The following is a 27,221-nucleotide window of genomic DNA, read 5'->3' as shown; positions in this document are numbered from 1 at the left end:
ATCTATTATTGTATATGAAATCTGACAGCAGTTAAAGTGTTGGTATCTGAACTTATTTGACAGCTTCTTTGAACAACTTTTACTAGGTATTCTTTATAGAATTAAATATTTTTAGATCTGTGCAATTTGTTCTATAAGTCAGACATGTTAAAGGGAAAGCAAAAATGCTCTAGATATTAGACAACCAGTCTAATGAATAGCAGTAGCTTTTCTTGCAATCACTTTTCATTAGAAGCCAAACATCACAAACTTTCATTGCATATTCATGCAAGGACCGATTCTGAATCCTGTGGAGCAAATAAAGCTCAGTAGAAATTTTAGGTGCTCCAGTGGAACAAGACCCCAGCGTTTCCCACGCTTGCAATTTTTCCATTACAAATGCATTTTATTTGCAAAAAATTGGCACCAATTGTAGGCGGAGCAGGCCAGATCTTCACCTGCCTACACAGGCAGTGATATCTAAGTCACGCTAGTTTATCGTGGCTGTGGATCTGATCCGGAGGTCTCTGCTCAGCACCGTCCTGTATTTTGTGCACAGCAGCACCAGGGAGCCGTGTGGAGTTACCAATCTGATTTCGTAGCACGAGGCACCACTTTGGCCTTGGTTCGAAGAGACCTACAGGAAGCAGGGACCTGGCCCAAGGGACCGGCTTTTCTGCTGGTTCTAGCACAACTTCCACGCAGGGTTTCCAAACATAGCAGCTTTTTGTCCTGAATGTCTGGTTGGTGAGTTTAGCATATCAGATTTGCAAAGTCTGTGAATAATTGGCCCACAAATTATGAATGCAGCAGGAGAGCTTGATTTTTAAATACTAGGAGGTAGGCAATCAGGTGAGGGGCACAGATACGACTATACTGGTATGGCATACCACAACACAAAGTATGTAGAGCATTTAAAGTTGAAATTAAGAACTGTTAAAGCAGAGAACCTATCTGAAGATGTAGGATAGGCAAGCAGCTCAGTGGTCCAGCCAGGAAGGTCCAACCAAAGGAAGGTGTGTTAGTGCTGGGCAGGTTTCATTCCCGGCATTTATACTGGACCCGGAATGGTGCCATGGGTTGCTGTGTCCCCACCAAATGTAAAGGGCTCTGCAAAAAGAAGATCAGTAGAAACATTTAAGTTAGTTCAATTAATGGAATTATCATCATGCTTTAATATTAAGATATAAACATATTCTTGGAGCTTTGGTCTTAGAGAACCAAGACTAAATACTGTGAGTATTTCTTGGCTTTGCTGAAGCCGTTGAGTAGGGCCTTCATGATTACTTTTTATTCCACTCTCTCTGACAGAGGATGACACATGAGATCTTAAAAAAACTCTTACGGTTTTGAGTATCTTCACCAGCATAATTGCCTGTGGGTGCAGACCCAAGTTACAATCAACTCCAGTGAGAGCTGGCATGGCAACACACCATCAGTCAGGAAGAGGCAACCTTCCTCCATATTCTGGGTGGACTTTCTACCACTACTTGAGATCAACATCTCACGATCTTCAAGGAGAGCAGAGGAATTAAGTTCTCCGAGCTTCCAACTTCCAGCCTAAAGGGCAATCGTACAAAGCCCATGCCACTCTAAACTTCTCCCTCTTCTCCTTGGCAGTTTAGCTATAGGGCAAGCGTGTCATGTTTAGGTTGTGACAGGTAGACATGCTCATTTAGCAGCAGTCCATGTTTGTGAGGAACAACGATTTTTGGAAAGTGGAAAGGACACAGTGCAAATGGAGAAGGAAATTACTGCTGAGAGTGGAGACTGCGCCACTCTCCCTTAATGGTAAAACCTTTCTGTGTCACAGTTGCTCCTTCAGTCTTACCCTAATCATTTATCTTCCACCACTGAATATGTAGTGGAAGAGCACTGCGAGTGCTGCCTCTGATTTCGTATCTTTGAAGTATTAATAATCCAGTTCCACATTCATTGTTTTTATGAGTGGCAGAAATTTCTTGTAATGTTTAGGCAATGATGAGACACAATACTCTTGTAGGCGCTTTCTTGTATAGACAGTGCAGCCCCACTAACATTGCTGGAGTTACTCTGGGTTTTCTGAGTTAAAATGAAGATCAAGTTATTCATCACATGTTTTATTAACACTCCTCTCAAAATTTTGCTTCATTATACATAACCACAGTTGAGCATGGTTGTTCAGCTGAGCGTGATGAAGGAAGGATATAAAGATACGGAATGCTATGTAAATGCATGGATCTTTTACCTCCTTTGGTACTGCATCCAAAAGCACAAATTCATATTTGTATAGGAATAGCACAACAAACAACTGGATTTCCATGATAGCAAACCACCTGCAAGAAAAGGGAGGAAAACATTGGCCGTCCAGCCTGACCGTCACATGTGTGTTATCATCAGATACGAAACGGGGTGTCTTTGACACATTTTACATTCCATGCTTTAGTTCTGCCTGAAAGTTTATCTTCAGTAGGAAAATATGTTGTGGCTTTGTTCAGCTTCATTACTCAGCGAAGAACACGAATGTAGCGGCTGCCCCTTCTTTCCGGTGAAACGTTAGACCGACAGTATCCCTCTGACACCCTATTTTAAAACAGCCCCTTATCATTATGGCTTTTTCCACTGTGTAAACATTTATGTTCTTCTAACGCTTGCTGACTTGAAATAACTTCATAGGAGTGAGAAGACAGTCAAATATAGAAAAGGCTATATGACTAATTGTGCTATATAAAGTTCTATAATACAGCTGGGAGCCTGATGACATCAGAGTGGCTGTGACAGCGGGAGTTATTATTTAATGCATCAGCATTAGAATGCAGTATGAGACCCAAGGGTATGATTTTTTTTCTGTAACACTCTCAAGAAAGGTCTTTCTTAGTCAGTCTGGAGAAGATTTCAGATAACTGCAGGTGAACTCCTCCTCTAGGCTATTATTTTTTAATGTCGATATGTACAAGAGCTTTCTGCATTCAGGCACCAGCATGCACCTATGCCATGTCATGGAATTACTCACCTGCAGAATTTAGACGTAAGTCTTAAATACCTAGTTAAAATAGTAATACTACCTTGCTCTTCTAACAGTTTATGATCCATTATCTGAGAGATGCTGGCAAACTTAGGTAAAACAGCTATTGGGGAATTCACTGGAGAGAAGGCCACATCACTGCACATGGCGTCAGCCTGGATTTGGCCTGGCAGGTGTGGAGAGGAAGCTAGTAAGCCCCACGAGACCCAAGCTAACTCCTGCAGAGCCATCCAGATCCGCACACTGAGCCGCCCTGTGCTCCGGAGTGGGAGGATGCTTGCTTGTTTTGGCGTAGCTTCAGACCTGAATTATGTCTGTGATTTCACATTGGAATTACCTTGAGATAGGGAGCTTCTGGTGACCTTCAGCTCGGGGGAAGGCAGGGCAGAGATATTTCAATGGAAATTAGCTCAGGTCAGGCAGGACTTACTAGCCCAACCTCCATGCCGGCGGCACCGTACAAAGGTGGGCACCGTACAAAGGTGGGCTCCTTACAGTCACTGCACTGTCTGCACAGCGCGGCCCTGGACCCCTGGTGCATGAGGTCCTGCCTCTGAGCCATCCTCACTCGTTTGGCACGGATGTACCACGATGCAACCAAATGCCAAAATGCCTCTAGGTTGCCCTGAAAGTGGAAATGCTGCATTTCCAGAGGGCTGTCCTTCAAACGCAAGCACAGCTGGATGCGGGCTGACCAGCTCTGACACCTCCGTACCCGCGGCGGGGTTCATCTGCAATCTGTCCGAGCGCCAACGGATCTAACCAATAACTGACTGCAGCACTTCCCACCATTAGATCTCAAAGTGCTTTTCCTAACAGGCTGCTGTTGTTATTCTGCTCTGCAAACAGAGATGCTGAGACACAAGGATGATAAGCAACACACACGTCTGAGGGTGGCCAGAGGGACAGTCCAGGAGTGAAAGGCAGGACTGCGGAGTCCCAGTGCGTCCCTCTCTCCCACGGCACGTTGTACTGAGCAGAAACCATGAGCTTTCTTGCAGCTAAATGCCCCTGAGTTCCCACCTGTCCTTCGTATCCATGACTGACTCCTAGAGCAGTTTTCCTCTAAAAACTCTGCGTGACTGATGCCTTCCCATTTTATTTAGTGACAAGGGGGTTTAACAAAGATGTGCTTTCTGAAATCTTGCCCCCAATGCGCTGCTGCCGATTTGTGTTGTGCTGGAACCCAGGAGCCCAGCTGTGGATTGAGATCCTGCAGTAAACGGAGTCTGAGAATGAAATCACGGCCGTTGTGCTGAAGGGTTTACAATGTCAGCGTAAAATAGGAGACAACAGACAGAGCCGTGGAAGATAAGCACAGTTGCACAGGCAATAGTCACCTGGTTAGACAAAAGTAACTTCACTGCCATCAAATTTTTCCTTTAAGCAAAAAAGATGGCAGAGAAATGGCTTTGTGGGAGCTCTTCCCATGTCAGTTTGCTAGAATATTTGACAAGTTATTTTCTAGCTTTCCGTTTGATTAAATTAGCTTTTAACTTCATGATGAACTTTTGCAATGGAGAAATTAAATGTTTAATACATTTCATTTATAAATCCCAGTACTGAATTAAATGAAAATGCATCTTAAATTTGAAATATCATTGTTTCATTCAGTCATACCACGGAAATCTGCAACCTGGTATCTAGATACATGCTTTGATTTAATTTCCTTTCTTCCAAGACCACCACCTTATTCTTTTAGAATTATTGCTGAAAAGCATGAAGGTGTGTGTTACCATGTGGACTGCCAAAGGGTTTCTAAAGACTTTTTGTCTGTCAGCAAGAAAAAGATTCTCCATCCGTTGCCTATGTAGAAATGTTATAATTTTCTTTCTAACCACAAACTTATTTTAAAGATATTATCAGAGTCCAGAGAACAGCCTGAACAAAGAAATAGGTCAGTATATATATAAACAAGCAGCTTTCAGAAACATTGTTTTGCAGCTTGTCCTGTACCTGCGGATGCCTCTTGTGAATTCTGCTGTCACCGTTGCTGGGAATGAGGCTGCGCTCGTATTTAGCGCAGGAATATGGTACAAGCCACGGAGGTACAGCAGTGAGTGAGCACTTTCCTCTGGCAAGCCTGAATGGTGAATGCAGTTTTATTCACTTTGTTTATGTCTTTAATGCCTTCACAAAGTTTATCTGACACTCATGTCCAGCCTGCTATAGGGTGCAGATTCAAGAATGCAGATCCTCTGCAACACCCTCTAGATTCCTTGCTCCACGTGGGACTCTTGAGTTAAATTGACTAGTTTTAAGGATTCTTGGTTGCTTGCTTCTTAGAGGAGACCAGGTTTTGAAGGCAGAGAATTGAGCATAGGGATGTTTGAACACAGAAACGAGGAGCAGCTGGCTCCCTGGGACTTGTTCCAGGAAGAGGGACAGCAGAGAAAACAGCAGAAGGAATGCAGGAAGCATCGAGGCTGGCATTGCTGGAGGAGTGAAGAGAGACAGGATCTGCAATTTAAGCCATCATACAATTGCGTAGGCCTTAATGCAAAGACAAGGGTCAAACAGAGAGGAGCCAGTTAAGACATCTGAAGATGAGCAAAGATGTCCATGGCATCATAGAGCATGGAAAGAGGGTCTCAGACCAGAGAAATGTTCTTTAGGTTAGTTTGGAACTGGTTTATGGCAGCCTAAATGCCTGTGTCTATAAACTGGCACATTTGTAAGTGCAACAACTTTCCCTTGATGAAAAGATGCCTCAGCAGCAGCAGCAGAGCCAGGCTGACCTTCCTCCCTGGGGGATATCCCTTGATACACTCGTCTCAGATTCTGCTTTTACATCGTGACTTAACCTGTCTTTTCCAGGAATGAAACCACTTTCAAACCAGTTTAAACAAGGTCCAGATAATACTGAACGTTAGGGGACTGACAAAGAGCAAAGCAATGAAAACACTTTATCTCCAAGTGTAAGAGGAGCCCAGTTCAAGAGAGTTGTTCTCTGCAGGGTTTGGGAATAAATAAACCCCAGCTGTTTCACTGACCTTCCTGGACACTGATGCTTCCCTCCTCCGAATGCCACAAAGCTGTCCAAGAAAGCATTCTTCTCTAAATTTGCCTCTTTCCAACGATCCTGTGGGAAGAAACTTTTTTTTCCAAATCAGCTTTATATAAATAAAGCTTAACTTTATTTCTCCAGGCTAAAAATGACCTTGGACAGCTAATCCTCAATACAAAGTTTCACTAATGCCGTTTTTTTGCATTCAACCTGTTAGAGTCTGGATTCCAAAGTCAGCACTGACTCAGGGAAAGAAATGAGGGTCCCATTTGAAACATACTTAGGTGCCTCAAAGCGCTGGAGAGGTTTTCAAAATCACCCCTAAAGCATTCTTCCTATACCTCCCCATTTTTCTAAATCCTGCATCTTGAGCTATTGAAATGCCTATAAAAATACAACCTTCTCCTTTTAAATATGCGCACATTCACAGCCAATGTTCAACCAGTATCTTCCCTCAGCCACAAAATTGTATTGCGGCACACAAATGGCTCATGCACATCTTGCATACAAACCATTTCTAAGACGCTGTGCACAGACAAATGCAAGGTGTACGAGTTGTAACACAAGAGAAAGGCAAGGATTACACAGCCCCATTCTCAGGTGCAAGCCAGTGCGTGAGAAAATGAACTATTCTCAACAAAACCAGCCTGTCTGTACCCGGAGGGCTCCTTGCTCCATCCTGAGTTGCTTTAAGAGAACAGGAACAACAGAAGGAACAAGGCAATATGGGCTAAAGTTTGGGTGGGTGGCACTGACAGAAGTAAATCTCTTGAATGCTGGGTGACAAACTATACCAGCCGCCAGAAACTCAGTGCAACTCTACCAAGGCCTTCAGGTAACACCCTGTCAAGTTTATGGTGGCTAACTCCTCTGAGGAAGCTGTCTTAGAGAAGATGTAATCTTGTGTTTATTTTGGGTTTTTTCAGCTAGGGCTGTTTAGAGCTTTCTGAAGAAGAAACCTGTTAGCATCAAAATCCAGTAAAAGCAAGAAAAAAAATCTCAGCGGTGGTGAAGCAAGACGATACATTTGGAATAGCAATGTCCAAGGGGTACTCACCTATTCCTCATGGAAAAAGGGGGAGTTTCTAAAAAACAAGCTAGCTTGCTTTTCAGGAATAAAGTTACTGAAGAAATAAGCTGCTGCATCAGGGTTTCTGCTTCGGATTTCAAACAGGCAGGAATTGTTATGAGGGATTTCAAATGGGTGAAGAGTTTGCTAGAAGGGAAGTTTTGTTTAAATTACTCCTTGATGTATTTCTATAAAAAAGACAAACTGTTCTATATCAGATGGTGCTAAAAAGAGCAGTTACAAGCCTGCCCACGCAGCCACCTGGAGTGGAATAATAATCAAGAAACTCTAGATGAACTACTGAATTAGCACAGCTAATACCTACCAGAAATCATCTGACTGGAAAGAGCAATGAACCTGGGTAAATACATGGAGATGAGCTATACAAACAAATGACAGGGAGAGGAGAGTACTTGGAATCATAGAATCATAGAATCATTTAGGTTGGAAAAGACCTTTAAGATCATCAAGTCCAACCCTTAATCTAGCACTGCCAAGACCACCACTAAACCATGTCCCTAAGCACCACATTGACACGCCTTTTAAATACCTCCAGGGATGGTGACTCCACCACTTCCCTGGGCAGCCTGTTCCAATGCTTGACAACCCTTTCGGTGAAGAAATTTTTCCTAATATCCAATCTAAACCTCCCCTGGCACAACCTGAGGCCATTTCCTCTTGTCCTATTGCTTGCTACTTGGGAGAAGAGACCGAGACCCACCTCACTACAACCTCCTTTCAGGTAGCTGTAGAGAGCGATAAGGTCTCCCCTCAGCCTCCTTTTCTCCAGGCTAAACAACCCCAGTGCCCTCAGCCGTTCCTCATAAGACTTGTTCTCTAGACCCTTCACCAGCTTCGCTGCCCTTCTTTGGACACGCTCCAGCACCTCAATGTCTTTCTTGTAGTGAGGGGCCCAAAACTGAACACAGTATTCGAGGCGCGGCCTCACCAGTGCCGAGTACAGGGGGACGATCACTCCCCTAGTCCTGCTGGCCACGCTATTTCTGATGCAAGCCAGGATGCTGTTGGCCTTCTTGGCCACCTGGGCACACTGCCAGCTCATATTCAGCCGGCTGTCAACCAACACCCCCAGGTTCTTTTCCGCCAGGCAGCTTTGCAGCCACTCTTCCCCAAGCCTGTAGCGTTGCTTGGGGCTGTTGTGACCCAAGTGCAGGACCCAGCACTTAGCCCTGTTGAACCTCATACAACTGGCCTCGGCCCATCGATCCAGCCTGTCCAGATCCCTCTGCAGAGCCTTCCTACCCTCAAGCAGATCAACACTCCTGCCCAACTTGGTGTCATCTGCAAACTTACTGAGGGTGCACTCGATCCCTTCGTCCAGATCATTGATAAAGATATTAAACAGAACTGGCCCCAATACTGAGCCCTGGGGAACACCCCTTGTGACCGGCCGCCAACTGGATTTAGCTCCCTTCACCACCACTCTTTGGGCCTGGCCGTCCAGCCAGTTTTTTACCCAGCGAAGAGTACGCCCGTCCAAGCCATAAGCAGCCAGTTTCTCCAGGAGAATGCTGTGGGAAACGGTGTCAAAGGCTTTGCTAAAGTCCAGGTAAACAACATCCACAGCCTTTCCCTCGTCCACTAAGCAAGTCACCTTGTCATAGAAGGAGATGAGATTAGTCAAGCAAGTTGGGTTCCATCAGTGGGGTCTTTCCACAGTGAGCTTTGAATCAAGATCAAAATGATTTAAAGTAATACCATATTATTTGGAACATATAACTGAACTTTAAAGTCTTGCTTATTCCTACAGGCTCCTCCTCGTTGTGCACATCTCTGTATACAAGGCCATCCTCCAGACAATGGGGAATACTCAACTTTAAGCCAATTTGTCCATGTGCTCTTGTTGTGAAATAAGTGAAGAGGAGAAAAGACAGCAAAATACGTATGCTAAGAGTGACAACTTACAGGTTTGAACACTTCTGGGTCAGGAAAATATTTTGGATTCCTGTGCAACCAATATGGCGACAACATCAGCATGTCACCTGCAGGGATGGTGAAATTCTGAAAAGGAGAAAAAACTCTAAGAAAAGAGAAAATCACAGGTTCAACTCACAAAACAGTCCCTCCTTAGTACTTCTCTTCCATCAGCAGAAGGTCCTAACAGAGGACAAGCGAAGGCAGTAAAGCCACGGTGAGCATATTACATGTTTGAAGCTGCTATATTACATGTTTGAAGCTGCTCTTGCTGTTACCATTTTTTTCCCGTAAGAAAGACCCAAACAGTAGAGAACGTGGAAAGACTATTTTTGTTCTAATTTGTTTTTTCAGGTATTGAAATAATAGAAACATTATTTCTGTCTTTCCTGCTTCTTGATGTACCATGTGAGCTGGTATTTTTTTCTACATCTTTTATTAAGCACTTCCTTCAATGCAAAGAAATTCATAAAAAGTCTTGTACGACAGTAGACCTTTATGGGACTTCAGTAATTTCTGAAATAGGCATGAGCACTGATTCCTTAAGAGAGTGTTTTTCTCCCAAACGTTTATTCGTTAGACTCGTGAACGCTGGCACTTTGCTTCTGAACGGCAGTGAAGAGGACAAACAGAAAAGAAGGAGTTTTATCAGTTACTAAATTATGGTCCCTTCTACTACATTTGTTGTGTCTGATTACGATTTCGTATACCATCAGCACAGTATCTCCAGCTCAATTCAATTCAATCTAAAATAAATTCAAAATTGAAGGTAAGACTGTGAGCAAGAGAAGGAAAACCACTCTTAAATTAATGATGATTAAATTAATGGTAATGAATAAATCTGTTAAACAGAATATATGTGGAATATATGTGGAATACCTCTACTATTTTAATTTTATCCGGATCTATTGGGAGGCCCCTTCCCAGACAAATCATACAGCATCCTTTTGGGGAAAAAAAAAAACCACAAACCTCACCTGAATTCTTATTGGGTTTACTACTTTCTTGGTGATTGCACCTGGAGACCTCAGCCGTATTGCTTCCAAAATGCACCATTTAATAAAAGGGAGCTTCTTAAGGTCCTCTTCAGAGACTTCTATTTTATCTTTACCTGGCGTGGCATGAGAAAGACGACTCTGTGTAAAAATTAGATTTCATACTCATTGCGATATGTGCTGACATGTCTTGCTTTAGAACTTTTGATAGAATACCTCAAGACTTCAAGACCTTGTTTACACCCAGAAATTTTCTTGTATTTCAAAGTAAATAAATGGACCAAAATCAGTACAATTTAAGAAAAGCCACTGAAGATAATTTAATAACTCTAAGGTAGGCGTAGATATGGCATTGGCTAGAAGAGGCCAAACAAAGGTCATCTTGGAAGTTAAGAGTCCCTGGACTTTTTTGGGACTCTGGTAGGACACTGCATGGAAATCTCAGGGACTGGAGGCACCAAGACAAGAAGCCACGGCTGAGCTCTTGGGCTATGTTAACACTAGCAAATAAAACAGGGCCAGGAGAAAGATTTAGCCACTGGTTCATGATTTTCCTTATTGGTTAATTATTGACCTGTTCCTTGATATGGTTTTGACCCATGTCAACTAAGAGTCTTCCATGAAAGTCTAAGCATGGTTCAGGGGACTGCATATGTGAATGACTGCTCCCAGTACGTGACTGTTTTTTGAGGGAAAGAGATTAGTCATGGGGGGTGAATCATGCTGGACAAATCAGCCTCAAAAGAGAGAAAAGAGGACAGTTCCTGGCCTGTTTTTCCACAGAGCAGCTGTAACTCTGGTGAACATCACACCATGAAAAGCAGCTGAATTGAAAAACTTCATCTGACCCTACCACAGATGCATGAAGAAAGCACAAGACTGGTTAATACAAATTTAGGTCTAAATGACAGGTGTGGAATGAAGAGACAAATACATATTGTTCTTTTTCTACCTTCTTTTGCTAACATCAAAGGTGGTTTTGCTTAAAACTATGTCTTGAGCATATGCTGAGAAAAGAACTCAGAGCTGGACTCCATGTTATCAGTAGTACCCTTAGCAGCAACATTCGTTATTCCCAGCCATTGACCAAGTGTGCCGTGTGCTGGGCCAACACAGAATAAATCATTTCTAGGTTCCAGAAGGACATGATCAGATTTATTACCTGCTTTGCCAAAAACAGAAGCCAGGTCTTCCATGATTTTCTTGTAAATGGAAGGATAAGAAAGTATGAAAACAAGGGTCCAAAATGCAATCTAAACAGAGACGAAAGTACTTTAACTCAGGAATATGGAACAGAATTACAGTATCTTTGTAGCAAATCACAGAGGCAGGTGAAAACGTTTGCACTTTTTTGTATGTGCCTGTTGTAGCTGGGATGCACAGGGAGCTGTGCTTCCTGGGTAAATCCACATCTAAGGGCTCAGATGCTGGGAGATTATGTCTACTCATCTGCTGTGTACTTATCTTCAGTGAACATTACACAGCTTTGGCTTTGAGCTTTGAAACACAGAATCCTTTCTTTAATTTGAAATAACTAGGTGTTAAAATGAATTACTAAATCATTGTGTGTGATTAGATTTAGCTGCATGAATGGAAAAAATTAAATAGTAAATTCCTACTAACAGTAGCAGAAATGAAGTTCAATAATTTGCAGGTCATTGTCACAGTGAGTCACACTAAAATGGGCAGGAAAAGTTTTAATTAACAGCAAAACAAGCAGTAGTATATCCCCTTTAGAATTTGCTAACTGATTATGCAATGAAGTTGAAAATCAAGAAATTTAGGAAAGGAGAAGATCCTCTTAAGTAGGATGAAACCAGAAGGACTTGCAGCACTGCCAGGAGTCTCTCTCCTCTTGCTGAGCTAGCAGGAGGTGCAGTCTGCACACAGATCTGGTCGCCGGCCATCTGTGCTGGTGAGGGGTGAGAACTCTTACTGTTATTTCCCAAATAGCCCCACGTGGATGCAGCCCTCCTTCTGCAAAACAAATCTGGTAGCTTAGTTTTCTTGTACAGCACTTGGACACTGTGACTTCACTCCAAGGGCTAAGGAGGGATAACTGAATTGTTTCAGATAAAAGGGTTTAACACGCTTGTAAAAAATCCCCTGGGAAGGCGAAAGGCCTTTTTTCATCATTCCAGTCACCAGAACAGTGGTCGTGACTATTCTGAGAAACAACGAAATATCTGTATGTCTATTTACAGCTGAATATTACAGAAGTAAGTAATGATAGTGTTGTGGAAGGAATGTCAGTTATCCTGATAACAGACAGCAGGCTATGCCTCTCACTTATACCAACATGTGAATCCACAGAAACCTCACTGAAATGGATGAAATTCCTTTAGGGTAAATTGCAGTAATATCCAATCTACAAAAAACATAGATATATCCATTAGGAGTACATATAAAAATAACTATCATTTTTTTCTAAATCACATCTGTAACAGACATAACTGTGCTGGAAAGAGCTTAGTAGTCATGGTAAATAAAGGATGTTTTTGCTGCTATGGATTCTTCATCTGAGAAATCCCTATAAATGTATTTGGTCAGCCTAAGCTGTGTTAGATATATTGGGCTTGTTAGCGTACATATATCTGTATCATTAATCTGTCAAATCCGTTTCTAACATAGACAAAACTTAAGCAGTAGTAGAATCAAACTATTGCTTTTCTTCCCCTGAAGCAACACTGACATTTGTACAGCCAATCCCCCAAAGTGAAAGAACCAAATTCCCTCAAGGATTTACACACGGAGATAAAGTTACTCTATATTATGCTTTTGATATTCTTTACAATTGGTAACACCAGGCTATTTCAAATAGAGTCTCTACTATAATACAGCCACAGTGCTTCAAAATAGAGTTAAATGCTCTTCACAGCTTAAGACTGTGATCTTAATAGCTATGAGACACATATTCCCGAAATGTTATGATAGGGGACATCATAATTTAGGAAAAATACAAGAAGAGCTTTTCTTGTCATTGCTTCTGTGACATTGCAGCCTGGGTATATTTGTAGTGATGCATGTGGGCGTGATAATCCCTTCTTTGGAATACATGCAGTGTGTGTGACCTCTGGTTCAAAGCCTTTGCTTCCCAAATACAGGCTTTTGAACAGGATAGAGAGAAGGTGTTTCTCTAGCTGATGTACTTACAGGGACAGCATTTGCTTGGGAAGCCCAAAGCATTAGGAGACTGTAATTGGGAGCTAGATGTTTTCCTTGCAAGTTATCCAGGAGATGTTGCAGTAGTGTCTGTTATAAATAAAAGATAATAATGTGTATTTCCAAAAATATATTAAAATCTAGGTTAGGGTAGGGCTTACTAGAATTCAAGGATATAACGTAAGACTAGTTTATCAAAGAGAAGTAATGTTAGTTACGGGGTTTTTGCAGTCACAAAGTAGAGATGACAGCTGTTAAAGAGAAAGTGAGACTCACACATAGGCAGAGGGCCAGAAGAAGTCAATGCACCACGTGAATCCCTACTGAATACTTGCACTGCCCTCCATTTTCTTAAAGTTTTTATGGGATTTGGTTCCCTCACTCCCCATTGTTGCTTGTATGTGGAAGAAAGAAAAAAGAAATCTCTAAATTCCTGCTCTACTTCAAAGAACCTGAAAACGGGACTGAACAAGTTGAATGAATGGAAATGAAGAAAATGTTCTCTCTGTCCCTGCCAAAAAGGTGCTTGTTATGAAGAGATGGTCTGATATATCAGCGAACTCCCTAGTTCCAGGTGCTTTGTTAGTGACCTAACCAGTGACTTCAATGGCTTGATATTCTTTGAAACTATAGCAACTGTGTCATGTTCTAGGATCAGCTTTTGTTTATAGTATTTCCTTAAATACAGGGCAACCATGCATTCAAGGCAAAGCTTCCTGTCTGCTTTTCAGAGGGGAAAAGGCTGACCTTGAATAAAAAATCACCGCCCTTTTTTCCAGATTCCCACCTAATCTAAGACACCGAGTTTGTGCCTCCTACTTCCTGCACCTTCTTACCTCCCACCATCCCCTCTCCAGCCCTCTCTTTCTTTCCATTATTCTGGTTTATTTTATGACAGAAATTGTGGTATGTAAAGCTTTCAAAGTCTAAATAAAACCTGGTTTGTTTAATGATCTGTTCTATAATCATTTGGTAGATCAAAATTCCCAGGCCAGTCTGCCCTTGCGTTTGTCAGCTGTATGGACAGAATTCCTGCCATAGCTAAGGAGAATAACCAGGGCGACAACTTATCACAGCTTTGACACAATCAATATTTAGGGTACTTGCCTTCCAATCCAGTAATCTGCTATTTTCTACTAGCCTGGCTGCTGGAGGATCTACTCACTCTACACCAGGGTTTAAAAATAGTACATGTAAGGTTTTGAAATTTCACAGTGCGGTGCCCTCAGAGAAACAACTGAAGAGGTCTTTCTCTCACCTCTTTCAACTGCTCACTGCAACTGCGATACCAGAGGCAAGCAATGGGTCATAGCTCTGAACCCTTCGTTTAAAATACCCCAGAGGAAGATGTAATTTCTCAGAATTGTAGGAAATAAACTAAATTGAGGAGTAGGACTCAAAATCATGGGTCTGTCCTAATGTAGGTGACAGCAATACTGGACAATTAAAGTACAGCTATCAAAGCTGACATATTTGGCTTATTTCTTCCAGTACTGAAATAATTCCTGCCCTCCATTCCTTCAGTCAGAGTATACAACGAAGTCATCTTATTTCATGGCCTCGGATGTTTACCTTGGATGTGGTCTCTGAAGGGTTGGTCCTTTCAGCAGCTGACACTACTTTCTCAAATAATTTTAGAAGCCATTTTTTGGATTTAGACCAGTTCCTGTAAAGAAAAGCAACAAACAAGAAGCACTTAACTGAGGCAGCATAAACCAACATTTCCTTTTCCATGAGAAGGACTCCTTGGTTTCTTTCCAAAAGCTCCTGGGCAGCAGTCAGTTGATGAATAGTCAAGTGTCAATCTGACTGACAGTAGTGTTGACTGACATGAGGAACAGCACATCTGAGACCTTCACTTTGGCCAGACCTCATCTTGCAGCCAGGACCTGTGACTGCAAGACTCCGAGATTTTCATATCTATTCCACTACAGGTTTCTCATTGTGGCTTTGGACTGTTGCTTAGGCCAATCTTTTCAAGAATAACCTCCCCTGAGAAAATAAAGGCCACATTTTTAGAGCATCCTTAGTTCTTTCTGAAGGCTATTCTGAGGCACTCAAAGTGCTGTCATGGCCCCGCGAGCATTGACAGGCTCCCCTCCTTGGAGTTCAGTTGCCTCTACCCAAGGTCAGCTCTGCGACAGTGCAGCCCTGTAACCTGGGATCAGTCTGCTGGGAAAACAGCTACGGTGTGGGAAAGAGCAGAGAGATGCCTCGTTGGGGAACCCCTCAGCTTGGGACTCACATTTAGGCTCAGGCCTTTGCCTAGTTCTGCTGCTCCCTGACAGGTCGAAGCTGGACTCTGCCCACCTAAGCAAGGTTGTTTCTGCTCTATGCCAGAAAAATGCATGAGACAAGGTCAGAACTTTTTTGAAGCACCGAGCTGAAAGCCTGCCTGACCCGATGGTGCACCAACAATAAAGACAGCGCATCATCCTCCAGGGGAAATGTCTCTCTGTTGATATCCCAGCAAGCAACATGCCTGCAATGGGTACATCACGTGCATCATCTCCTCTCCGTTACCTTAGGAAGCACTCGGGCATCTGAGAAGCGTATTCGAAGTCCTCATCATACTTCTGAAAATGTTCTTCAAACTCCTTGATTTCACTCTGACTTGTTGGGCAGATGCCCTTCCCAAACAAGGTGTTCACCACTGCTGGATACATGACATGCCTGCAAGGACAAGATCCCCCTGACTTACAGGCCGTAGGGAAGCTGTTGCAGCAGTTTTAGGTCAGGAAGGGGCACGTTGAATTGCCAACACTAGAAGCGCGGGACTCAAGCGTCACGCCAGTATGGAAGGGCTGGCACAAGGCTCCTACCTCACGCACGCCCTTACTGCAGATTTTAAGCAGAGGCTGGGAGATACACAGACCTCAGGCTAGTCCTCTGCATGTGGCTGAACTTCATCAGTTAGCATTTGGTCACTTGAGCAGTGGCAGAAAGGCTCGGGGTGCTGAGGTCCCCTTCTCCCCATTAACCACCCCTCTTATTTCAGGTTAGCCCATGCAGACCTTCCGGGCATTGCACAACCCCTTCTGCAACCAGACACCCCAAGAAATCCTTCCTCTGGCTGCAGCTTGGCTGGACTGAACAATGCTTTTTTCATTTTCTTTTTATCTCGCTCCTTCCTTATTTGCTCCTCTGTTATCCTGCAAACTCTGAGCTCGTTTCCCAGGCCACTTCACCTGTACTCTTGAGCTCTGAGAAACCCTCATGCACTCTTTGCTGGTTCCAGCCACTGCTAAACACATATTTCAGGCAACAGCTCTTTCACTTTCTTGGTTTTCTACAGCTGGTAAGGAAGATGGAGCCACCTGCTGGCTCTATGGACTTAACTTCGAGGCAGCTAAATAACAATTATCCAGGGCATTGCATTCCAGTTCTTCTCTCCTGTGTCGTCTGGGAAAACCATAAGAACAGATCACACTCAGCACAGATTTACTGTGGATGACTCTTACGGATTCTGTAGTTTATCATCTAGCCTATGACTTTTTTTTTTAATTTTAGACAACTAGCAGCTGATTCGGATTTGATGACCGGTGTCTGTGACAGCCATGGCAGTGGGAAGAACACCCTGTTCCTCAAGGCTGCAGCAGGGATGCAGCAGGGAGCCACGCATGCTTCATGTATGACTTGTACACGCATGCCACCACGGGCGCCCACGCCATGTTGTGGACCTCGGTCTGTGCTGGTGCCAGTATAGCACAGAACAACAGGTCCATCCCTGCCCGCAGAAACTTGAGCCCAGGTAAAAGACCACACATGGATTCAGAGAGGGGAATAACAAGAAAATGTGAGCGGATATTAGCGTACCAGGCAGTGGCGTAGCACACTACAGATTCGATGACTGTCCGTTTCTTCACAAGAAGCAGATGTGACTTTGATCTCAGAAGGCAGATGGGGGAACACCATGGGATGTGGGGTTTGCACCCCATTATTGAGACCAGTGCGACTGAGGGCTGGAAGGTTTCAAAGCCCCTTTCTCCCACATTTTTCCCCAGTTAATCCACATTGCAGCAATTGAAGTGACAGGTGCTCAGTGTTTTAGCTGCAGTAAAAAGCTGGATCATCTTAGACGTATTATGCACAAAAAGTCAGCAAAAGACAACCTGGATGTGAGGTCTTAGAAATAGGTCCAAGCCAAAGGCAATATTCAACTTGTAGTCCTGATGGACAGGCAAGATATAGGTGTTGTCCCAGATGGTCAGGAAGAAGGAGGAGTTAAAAGCTCTGTTGTTATCACATGAAACTGTCAGTAAAGGGATTTTTTTTACATGAAGGATGGAGTTCTGGCAACAAAGTCAGTTGCAGGGGTCTTATTTAAGTTTTGGGCTAGGCTTGGCCCAAAACACGCAGGGAAAGTTTTCATCCTGCTGAAGATCAAGCATTTTATCTGTTCATAAGTTCTTTATAAACATGTGAAGCTTTTATCGCATCTTTTGGGAAACAGGGTTTGCTGGAAGAGGCTGTGTTTTCTTTTTTCTTCCAAATAGGTAATTCAGATGTTTCTCCTAGCTGGGACAAACACCTTTAGATGAAACCGTGTCCACTCTGTGAGCCACCTGGGACTGTGAAGCAGTGATGACTGTCCTGACACAGCTTTTCTAAGACTTGAGAGCCTGAGCTCCACCTGCTTTACCGTAAGATCTCTGCTCCCACATAGGATACCGATGCATTACAGATGTGCTGCAAAACTCCCTTACCTTACCAGGTCATTGAGGTCACCTGTGCCCTCCATGCCCAAGCGTGCCATGTGCTCATGTAGTTCCTTATACAAAGTGCCCGTGAACACGTGCAGATTAGAAGGACCCATTATTCCCTTCATCATGCTGTAGAGGTTACCGTGGTTCTGATAAAATGATTCTGCAGGGACAGAAACTAAATACAAAAAGAAACAGAAACGTTTTGGAAAGTAGATGAAGTAGATTTTCACTGAAATATAGAGTGAAAATTTTTACACATAACTTGTGACTCTAATATAAATGCCTTAACCCTCATTTTCCTAGAATGAAATTCCCAGAAAGCTTCCTTCTAATCCTGTAAAGATTTTGGTGAGCCCTCTGCTTCTACCAGTCTGTGCAACATCTTCCTGCCTCACGAAGCTTCAATGCCAGCATCAACAAGCCCAAGACTTCCCCCAGCTTCAGTGTGGATGTACAGAGATGTGCATGCACTCCACAAAACAGACTGAAATGAAAAATAAATTAATCCAAGAAAAAAGAGTTTGGGTTTTCATGCTATAGTAGTACATCCTCTCAGTCATACCAGGAGAGGCTGAGAGAGCTGGGACTGTTCAGCCTGGAGAAGAGAAGGCTCAGGGGGATCTTATCAGTGTGGATAAGTATCTGGTGGTGGGAGTAAAGAAGACGAGGCCTGGCTCTTCTCAGGACAGGAGGCAATGGGCACAAATGGGAATACAGGAGATTCCACTGAGACATAGGCAAGTTTTTATTGTGAGGATGGTCAAACACAAGAACAGGTTTCCTAGAGAGGTTGAGGAGTCTCTGTCCTCGGAGATACTCAAAACCCAACTGGACACAGCCCTGAGCTGTGTCGCTGACATTGCTCCGAGCAGGGGCTTGGACTAGGCGATCTCCAGCAGTGCCTTCCAGCCACAGGGATTCTGTGATTCTGTGATTTAATCTCTCTGCCAACTTGCTTCTCATTTCAGTGTCCAAAATTGCCAAACTACTCAAAGAATTCCTGTCTGTGCGATTCCACATGCATATAAGCACACGAGCTGATGGAGCATGCCCCTGTGGATGGGACATACACCTGATCCCCTTCTAATGACTGTTCTACTACAGGGTAACAACTAATTATTGCTACAAGCTGATTTTCAAATTAAGTGATAGGACAACATACTATCGCTCCAAACCTGGTACACATAGGTGGAGTGTCTAGCCACAGAAAAGGACCTGATCTCAAACTGGGGTTGCTTGATGATAAAAGTAGTAACAGTCCCTGGTTCAGAAACCTTTGATCCCTTGAGACTGAATCCAAATTACACTGCAGGCTTACAGTGCTGGATCCACATAAAGGAATTTCATTTTGCCTTCATTTCATATCGTGGTCATAGGTTAAAAGATAAGCATTTAAGGCATGATCAAAAAGCCAGTGGGCTTTGGATTGGGCTTTAATGTTCCTGGGTAACTACATTTCCATTAAAAAAGAGCTAGGTCTCATTTACCTGCATTCTCGACAGCTTGTTGTACTGCCTGTTCAAAATTTAAGTCTTTAGATTTAAAAAATGCTTCAGTTCCTTCTTCCTCAGTCACAAAAGTAAACCGTTTTCCCAGAGCGGATATTGTGAATACAGGCCCATGCTGGAAGAAACAAAGATTTCATATTACTGTACTGTTAACACCTTTGACAGGAGCCCCAACAGGACTTCAGTGCTGCTGAGCGCTCAGGAGGGAGGACCTAGTCCTTCCTGCTCTCTGCACACCTTGGCTCAGAAATGCACAAAGATGAACATGAATCAGACCAAAATTTGTAGACTTACAGACCAGAAGGGAACATCACAGGGGCCTGCCTGACCTCTTGCAGAGCGGAAGAGATTCCTTCTCTGAGATTAACATTTTATACTTGAATTACATTACAGTTCAAACAATACAACCTACCTGGATTTAAAGAACCCAAGTGATGGATTACCTACTGCAACCCTTGGCTGCCATAGCAAAGTACCCACATTGTAAAAATCCACAGTCCTACCTATTTCAATCTACATTTTTTTAACAAAACCCCCCCACTCCTGCATCTTTTTGATGTTTTTTTTCTTTTCTTTTCTAGTTTTCTAGTTTAAAGGTTCTGCGAATACCAACAATTTCTTTCTTTTAAAGATTAATATCAAAATAGCTAACAAGCTCTGAGCAGAACAGATGGAGTTTGTTGAGACTTACATTCAGGGAAGGTTTTTGATGCCATAAATCATTCTTTTTTTTTCCCTTAACCTAATATCCTAGAGCCCTCTCAAAACTTTCAGCAATAACTATTCACTTCTGAATTCCTACATTACGAAAAAGATCACTGATATTTACAGGTACTCTAAACTAGCAAACAAATGTGCAATATCTACTGGCTGTCAGATCTAGACATAAAAAAATCAAAATTAGGAAACGAAGCATCTTCGGTATCTTTTTCTTAGTCAAGGCAATTTCTGCTCACAGGCAAAAGCCTTGGAAATCAAAAGCCCAGCATTTACATTTCTATGCACACCACCTTCTTTTGGCAAAGTTATTGTACATACGGAAAGGCTCAGGGCTTTCATAAAGTCTCTAGACACGTCAAGGAACTTGATTTTCTTTTCCAGGTTACATTGCTGACAAGGGTGAGAGAAAGTTTTCTGTTGATCTGTTTGGAGTACTGAAAAGCCTTGAATCCACCTCCCTCGCATGGTTTATGCCACTGACTTTAACCATTTCTTTTGTTGTCTGTGTCTGTAGCGTAAAGGCTGCTTCATCAAAAGCTCTTTGAAGCCAAGGAAAAGATTCCTCTTGACATCAATTGAATTTTGATTGTGTCCTTCAACTGTAAATTATTAAATAAAGAATGACTGTTTAAACTCTCTGGGCGATAATAAATAAAATATTGTTTTAATAATAGCTAAATTGTTAAGGTTGCTTTTTTATGGATAACAGCATGTCCTCATCATCAGGCTGGATAAAAATCAGTGAATTTGTACTGTGTTTGTTTTACATTAGATTTTTTTAAATTTTAAATTACCATTAAGATGTACTTAAACTAGTTTTAATATAAAATTAAATTGGAACTAATAGCAACCTGCAATAACACTTAATTATTCAATTAAGGTCACACTCAATTAAAGATTGGAAGACTTTATTTCAGATGATTACGTGTGAGCAAGATGCCTAAGCTCCCACTATAGACAACAGAGATCAAGTCTGTGCAGTCAGGGGAGCCTAAAACCCGATTCATCGGACCAGCTACTGCACACCTCTGTTTTTGTGGGTGAGCTGAACTGCCCTTAGACTCCACTGACAGGACTGGCTACGTGCCCACTGACCACCAAGTAAAGCTTGGACATCTTGCTTACCTGTAAACACCTACACAAACAATCTGGTTTTGAATCTCATCCAATTTCCTGCAACCTCTTGAGAATAATTAAAATTAAACCAATATTAAACAAAATTGAAATAAAAAAAGCTCCCTAAAGGACCTTGTCGCATCCCACCCGTGGGAAGTGGGGAGTGACTCAGATTTGCAAATCCCCTCGCTTTGGACTAAGGTGAGACAACACTCAAGGTCCATACAAAAACATCAACTTAAACGAAAAACTTGAGAAACTTCCATAAAACGAGTATTTTGTAAGCATTGGCGCGTGCACGAGATATACGTATACCTAAGCTACGCGGCTTTGCACGAAATCAAGGTAAGCCTTATGGTAACAACTTCAAGAGAGGAGAGAGAGAGAGAGAAAAGGGAAAGTGAGAGAAAAGGAAAGAGAGAGAGAGACCACCAGTCCCCGCCCGGGGCTCGGGCTGCCCCTGTTTATCGGCCCTGGACTTCCGGAGCCTTCTCTCACTCCAGCTCCAGGAGTGGTTGAGACACCCGTCAGTCAAATCAAGAGAAGTGACGCTAGGCCCCTCCCCATGATGTAACGCTTTCTCGGGGCGTTTCCCGGGCTTGCAGCAGAGTCACTTCGGGCCTGTCCCTTACAGACCTCCAGAAGAAGTCAGCTTCATTGAACGGCACAGCGATGGTGGATATTCAAAGACACGTCTTTCAGAAAGCAGCATTTTGTGTCCAAACAGGAAATTACAAATAAATACGACATACCTGATAAATTCAATGTAAAATTAAAATACTAAAAAAGGTTTGAGGATCAAACTACTACGGCAATCCCCATCCCCAATAATAAAGACTTTTCCAAACGTACCAGATGCAGGAAGTCTCCCAGTGTGTTGCTGAGCCTGATAAATGCTCAAGGTGTAAAGAAACCAAGTGGGGAAGCAATCCGAGTTAGCGATTATATCAGTTTAAGACAAGTCCCACCCTGGAGCCTTTCACTGAGAGTGATGGACTGAGACCTTGTTTCAAAGGAAGTGTTAAGTAGAATAGACTTAAACAAGTGCTAGGTAAACCAGTGATAAATATTTCAATTCAAAACTCTAGAGGGATTAAAATACGAAGTTGCAGAACTACCTACCGTGATCTGTTAAATCACCCTCAGCAACAGGAGGATGGACAGGCAAACGTGGTGCCTTTCTAAAGGGCTCCTGAAGGAGGACCTGGGAAGCCTCAAAGAGTCATTCCAGTACTCAGCAATTTTTTACAAGTGTTATTAAAGACCAGGATTAGTAGTGGATTAATAGGATGTTCTGAAGAAGAGCCCAATACAGCTTTTAGGAAGACATAAGGATGTGTGGCCTCAAACATATTCCTAATTCATTCCTTAGAAGAAGGAATTAAAAGTTTACTCATGATCTGGAGTCATTTGGGAGTCTAAACTATGAGGAGACCTAGAAACATCACAGAAGGCGGCGGTCTAGAAGAATCACGTTCTGAAATGACTCTAAGATCTATTATACAAGTGCTAATAATTAATTTAGAGCTCTCATCTTGCTAGGAAAGGAGCAAGAAAAGGACAACAGACATCTAAACCCATCCTGTGCCCACATCTTCAATTTAATGTGTCTTCAATTTACTGTGTGTCTCTGCCCATTCCATCTCAGCAGGATATACTGAGCTAGAAAAGGCAGAGGGATGCACAGGAAGCACGAATGAAAGTTTCAGTAAAAGGAGACTAAGTGGACTTAGATCCCAGGAAAGGTGAAAAGAGAGCAATTATTCCCAGTTTCTCATAATGTAAAAGCTAACGGGCACCTATTAGAAGCTAGCTGGTTTAAAAACAGACAGAATACTTTCTTGATATGGTTCATGGTTAAATTATGGATTCATTGCTGCGGGATGCTGTGAAAGCAAAATTATCCACAGGATAACAAAAGAGATTAGGTTATCACAGTCAGGTCATCTGGATGCAAATTCCAGCCTAGGAAATCCCTAAACTGTTCGACGACCAGAAGCTGGGAAGAAAAAGCAGAAGGCAGCGTACTCTCATCTGGGTGTGCTCCTTACACCCTGTTACTGAGCATCTACTAATAGCTGCTATTCGAGACAGACACCTGAATAAATAGACTTTTCATCTGTCCCCGAATAATTACACTGATGTTCTAATGCAATAAAATCATATACTGGAACAAGCTGTCAAGTAGTTCTGCATTTACCATCGTATTATGGGCAGGTACCAACAAAGCGTGGGCATTGCATGCCAACACTGCATCCCAGTTTACTGCTCTGTCTGAAACAGTGTTTGAGGAGACCTGATGACATACAGAGATATAGAAAGCAAAATAAAAATCCTCTTAGGATTTAGGGCCTATGAAGCTGCTTTCACTCATGAAAGCTCTGTTTTTTCCAAAGACTGGGAAACACCGCACAAAACAGCAGTGCTATGGTGAGAGGCAGATCTGACCTTACATGAAAGTAACACTCCAGAGAAATAAAAACTTCAGAAGGACGTTCTCCAAAATCCCAAAGGAAGGAAATCAGGGAAACAGCCATTTTTCCATGGGGCACTGTCAGGCAGGGAGCAACCACTCTCAGCTGAGACAGCTGCAATTGTGTCAAGACTCATGTTGGGAGTTAGGTGCACTGGGCTGGTTTTCTCTCCCTTGGCATGCACACACACACAAGTTCAATGCCATGTCCCCTCTCTGTCTCAGGGACTTTAGCATTTTGGTCTTCTGTGCATGGGACCAGGGTCACAGACCATTAGCGACTCAGCTGTGGACGCTCTCTTCAGAAACGCTCCGCCAGAAACCTTGTCCTCTTCTCCAGCCTGTTTGCCCTCCAGCAAACCTCATGCAGGATGCATGTCCCTTGCCATGTAACCTAGCAAGCCATCCCTCATGCAACCACACACAGCGAGTAATGCTGAGAGGCATCTAGCTGAGTCCTGAGACATGGCACCATGTCTCAAATGCAATCAACACAGTGAGAGTGATGTATGGAGCCACAGGTCCATACAACAGCGCACAACAATCTCATGGGTTAAACTGAACTTTTCTTGTTAGCTTAATTAGCAAACTGATGAGAAGCATTTGAAATGCCTCATTAACTCTTATCATGTTTGCCAGGCAAAGTGGGGAACTACATCCTTTGAACCCCTCATTAAGCAGCTCGACATGTATTTTGTTGTATGGTGGCTCCAGTTATCCACCTTGCCTGTCTCAGACTGCCTGCAAAACCACTTTAGCCAGGCAGCTTTAGGAGGAAGAGGTGGTATCTTTTATTAAGCCAGAGATTAAATATTTTATTAGAGCAGGGGGTCCTTCCTTTCTTAGACCCACTGATGACACAAGGGGAAAACCAGACAATTCTTCCAGCCCACATCATCTTCTGTAGGAGGAAAACACAAGCAGTGAACTTCAAGCAAAGTGCAGGGTGGAAGCAGTGGAAGTCTGATGTGTTACTGCAGGGCTTGAGAGAAAAAGCAGTGAGGGATATACACAAAGGGGACAATAAGAAAGCTAACTCTTTAAGAAAGAAAGAGATGAGCGTCACTTTGACAGACTGAAGGATTAATCCAGGGGAGGAATTTTCTAATTGCAAAAGACCGGATGGAGCTGAGGTTTCATACTGCCTAGAGCCTGTTTTCACTGATTTGTACAATATACAGTTGTACAACTGTACTAACTTGGCAATATTAAGGAGCTTGTAATTATTGCACATGGATTTTGCAACCCTTGTAATGCCTGTTAATGACCCCTTTGGCAGCAGCACCTGTTTTCTTTGGCTGTACTCTGCTACACTGCGTACTCCTTTAAAAGGGAGCAGGCAAGAAAAGGCTTATCTTTCCCACCCTCAGCACCTCGCGCCAGTGTGGGAGGTGGGAAGGGAGGGAAGGAGACGTGCCTGCGGTGTTTTAAGGAGAGAAAGAGGAGAGCAAGAGAGGAGTCCTTCCCGGGGACAGGGAGACTGCCGGATGATGGTGCTGCAGGCAGGCAGGCAGCCTGGGGGTGATGGATGGAAAGGTCTCTCTTGGCCCAGGGGGACCACAGGGAGAGGTCAGAACTCATAAAGACCCTGAGTTGCTGGACTCAGAAAAAAGCCAAAGGAAAGGTCCTATCTGCAAACACACAGTAAAGGGGAGATATGTAAGAAAGCCTCCTCTTTCTGCTTTGCCTTATTTCGAGTTTTCTCCCATTGAAAATATTTCTTGTTCTAGTTTCTGTCCCAACAAAACCTGGGGTTTATAAAGTCCTTCAGGTGTTTCTGGTGTGTTCAGATGTGGCAGCAGCTGCCTTAGCACCAACAGCGGCCTAAAGGGTCTCCAGGCACATGAACATCAAAATTCATGGACCCAGAGCCACTAAGTTTGCATTTGTACTTCAATACATTCTTTAGTATGTAAAACTTTTGCTCATTCAATCTGTGAATGAACCCCCAAAAAGGACTCTTCTTTCAGGTTTGTTTTAAAATTTCATCTAAGAGATTTTGCTAAAAGCTTCCTGGGAAAAAAGGCAACTAAAGCAAGCTTAAGTCATGGTGAAACATCTATCCCCAAAAGGGATTGCACTGGAAAGGACGGTTTGGCAGGCTGCTTTAATCTGGTTGCCACCAGGATATGTTTTCAATAGAACAGGGAGGTTCTCTAACAACCTTGTATCAGAAGAGTCAAATAAATACTATGATTGGTTTCTTTAAGTGAAGCTTGATCAGTTTATTTAAAGGACTAAATGGCATGGTTTCTGAAATAGCAGGAGAATGGACTGGAATGAGTTTTATTCCAGTCCTACATTTCTGCTCTAAGATGAATGAACAATTAACTGATCATGGTATGCATAGATGAAAGATACAGGAAAGACATAGAAATATAAGGTTAAAACCGGCCTGTTAAGCTCAAAGAAGCCAATGAACTCCAGATCACACACGTGAGCTTCCTCTGTGGTGCACCCAATGTGCTTTAATACAAGATTGACAGCTCTTGATGTTCTTACAGTTCATACTTCAGCTGATTATACTTGAACCTCTGCTTTCATTTAACACCATGAGTTTATAACAACCATGGCTGCAAAGAAGTACTTACAAATATGAAATCTAATAGTTCAAAACAAGAAAGCAAATTTTAAACATCCAGTATTTTTTTTTTTCCAATTTCAGGATGTTACAGTGTTTTCATTTTTAGCTAGTTTTTGCAAGTAGTGGGCTGTGCGATCCTTCAGTATCGAACACTTGAGGCTGACTACATTGCAGTAGCAGGTGATATCATCACTGAATGAAAATGGGAAACTGGGTTTTATGTAAGTTAGTATTAGCTGCCTAGAAATTAAGCATCTAATCTAAATTAATATTTAGGCTGTCTCTATCAGACAGACATAGAGAAAGGCATGTCCAGGGGGTAAATCTTCACACTTGTCTTTTGGTAAGTTTTTTAGGATAGAAAAAGGTGCCTGACAAGCATGCCTGTGTCTCTCTTGAATGTTGAGGGACACCAGCTGGTACTCAGAAATCTGACCTAACTTTAGGCAAGCAAATAATTAGTCTCCTGGTCCCGGCGCCTGGCACAGGGCTTTCCACATTATCTAAAACCAAGATTAACATGTAGCCAGACTACAAAAACCAAAACAGCAGAGGTGCTGGGTCCAAACGGGATGATCACAGCACAGAGATCATGCCTGGATGGGATCCACAACTTAGCAATGTTACTCATACAAAGCCGATCCTTCACCAGCTAAATGCTCCTGACATTATAAAACATGACAGGAAAGGGGCAAACTTAATGCAGAAGTTTCTCCTTGCCTTTCCCCTTGCAGGCAGTCACCCTGAGCATGCATTCACAAGCAGGCACGCCGCCACAGCCATTACCTTGCTTCTAGCTTGCTCTATAAACTCCAGAGGAGCTTTCCCGAACTGAAACGCAGCTCCAAACCAAGGGATCCAGCTCCTGATGCAAGGAGGGGAGCTCGGGTTTCTCAGCTGAAACAAAACAGCCTTGACAACAAGAAGTCCCAGGATTGCTGCCAAGAGGAGAGCAAGAGCCAT

The 27,221-nt window shown here is 43.0% G+C and overlaps 1 protein-coding gene across 1 annotated transcript; it reads right to left on the bottom strand.

Moving 5' to 3' along the window:
* Nucleotides 1–335: 335 nt before the first annotated feature.
* Nucleotides 336–27,221, bottom strand: LOC127014809 (24-hydroxycholesterol 7-alpha-hydroxylase). The gene is made up of 12 exons (XM_050894408.1): nt 27,045–27,221; nt 19,345–19,480; nt 17,858–18,032; nt 15,675–15,824; nt 14,724–14,817; nt 13,143–13,241; nt 11,152–11,242; nt 9,972–10,105; nt 8,986–9,081; nt 5,977–6,065; nt 2,207–2,294; nt 336–1,089 (listed from the first exon to the last, which is right to left on the bottom strand). The coding sequence occupies exons 1-12, from the start codon at nt 27,219–27,221 to the stop codon at nt 1,018–1,020; spliced, it is 1,401 nt and encodes a 466-aa protein (XP_050750365.1). The 3' UTR covers nt 336–1,017.

Source organism: Gymnogyps californianus, chromosome 3 (assembly GCF_018139145.2).
Source record: "Gymnogyps californianus isolate 813 chromosome 3, ASM1813914v2, whole genome shotgun sequence".
NCBI lineage: Eukaryota > Metazoa > Chordata > Aves > Accipitriformes > Cathartidae > Gymnogyps > Gymnogyps californianus.
The sequence above is the reverse complement of the archived record's forward strand: the minus strand, read 5'-3'. Positions and strand labels throughout refer to the sequence as shown.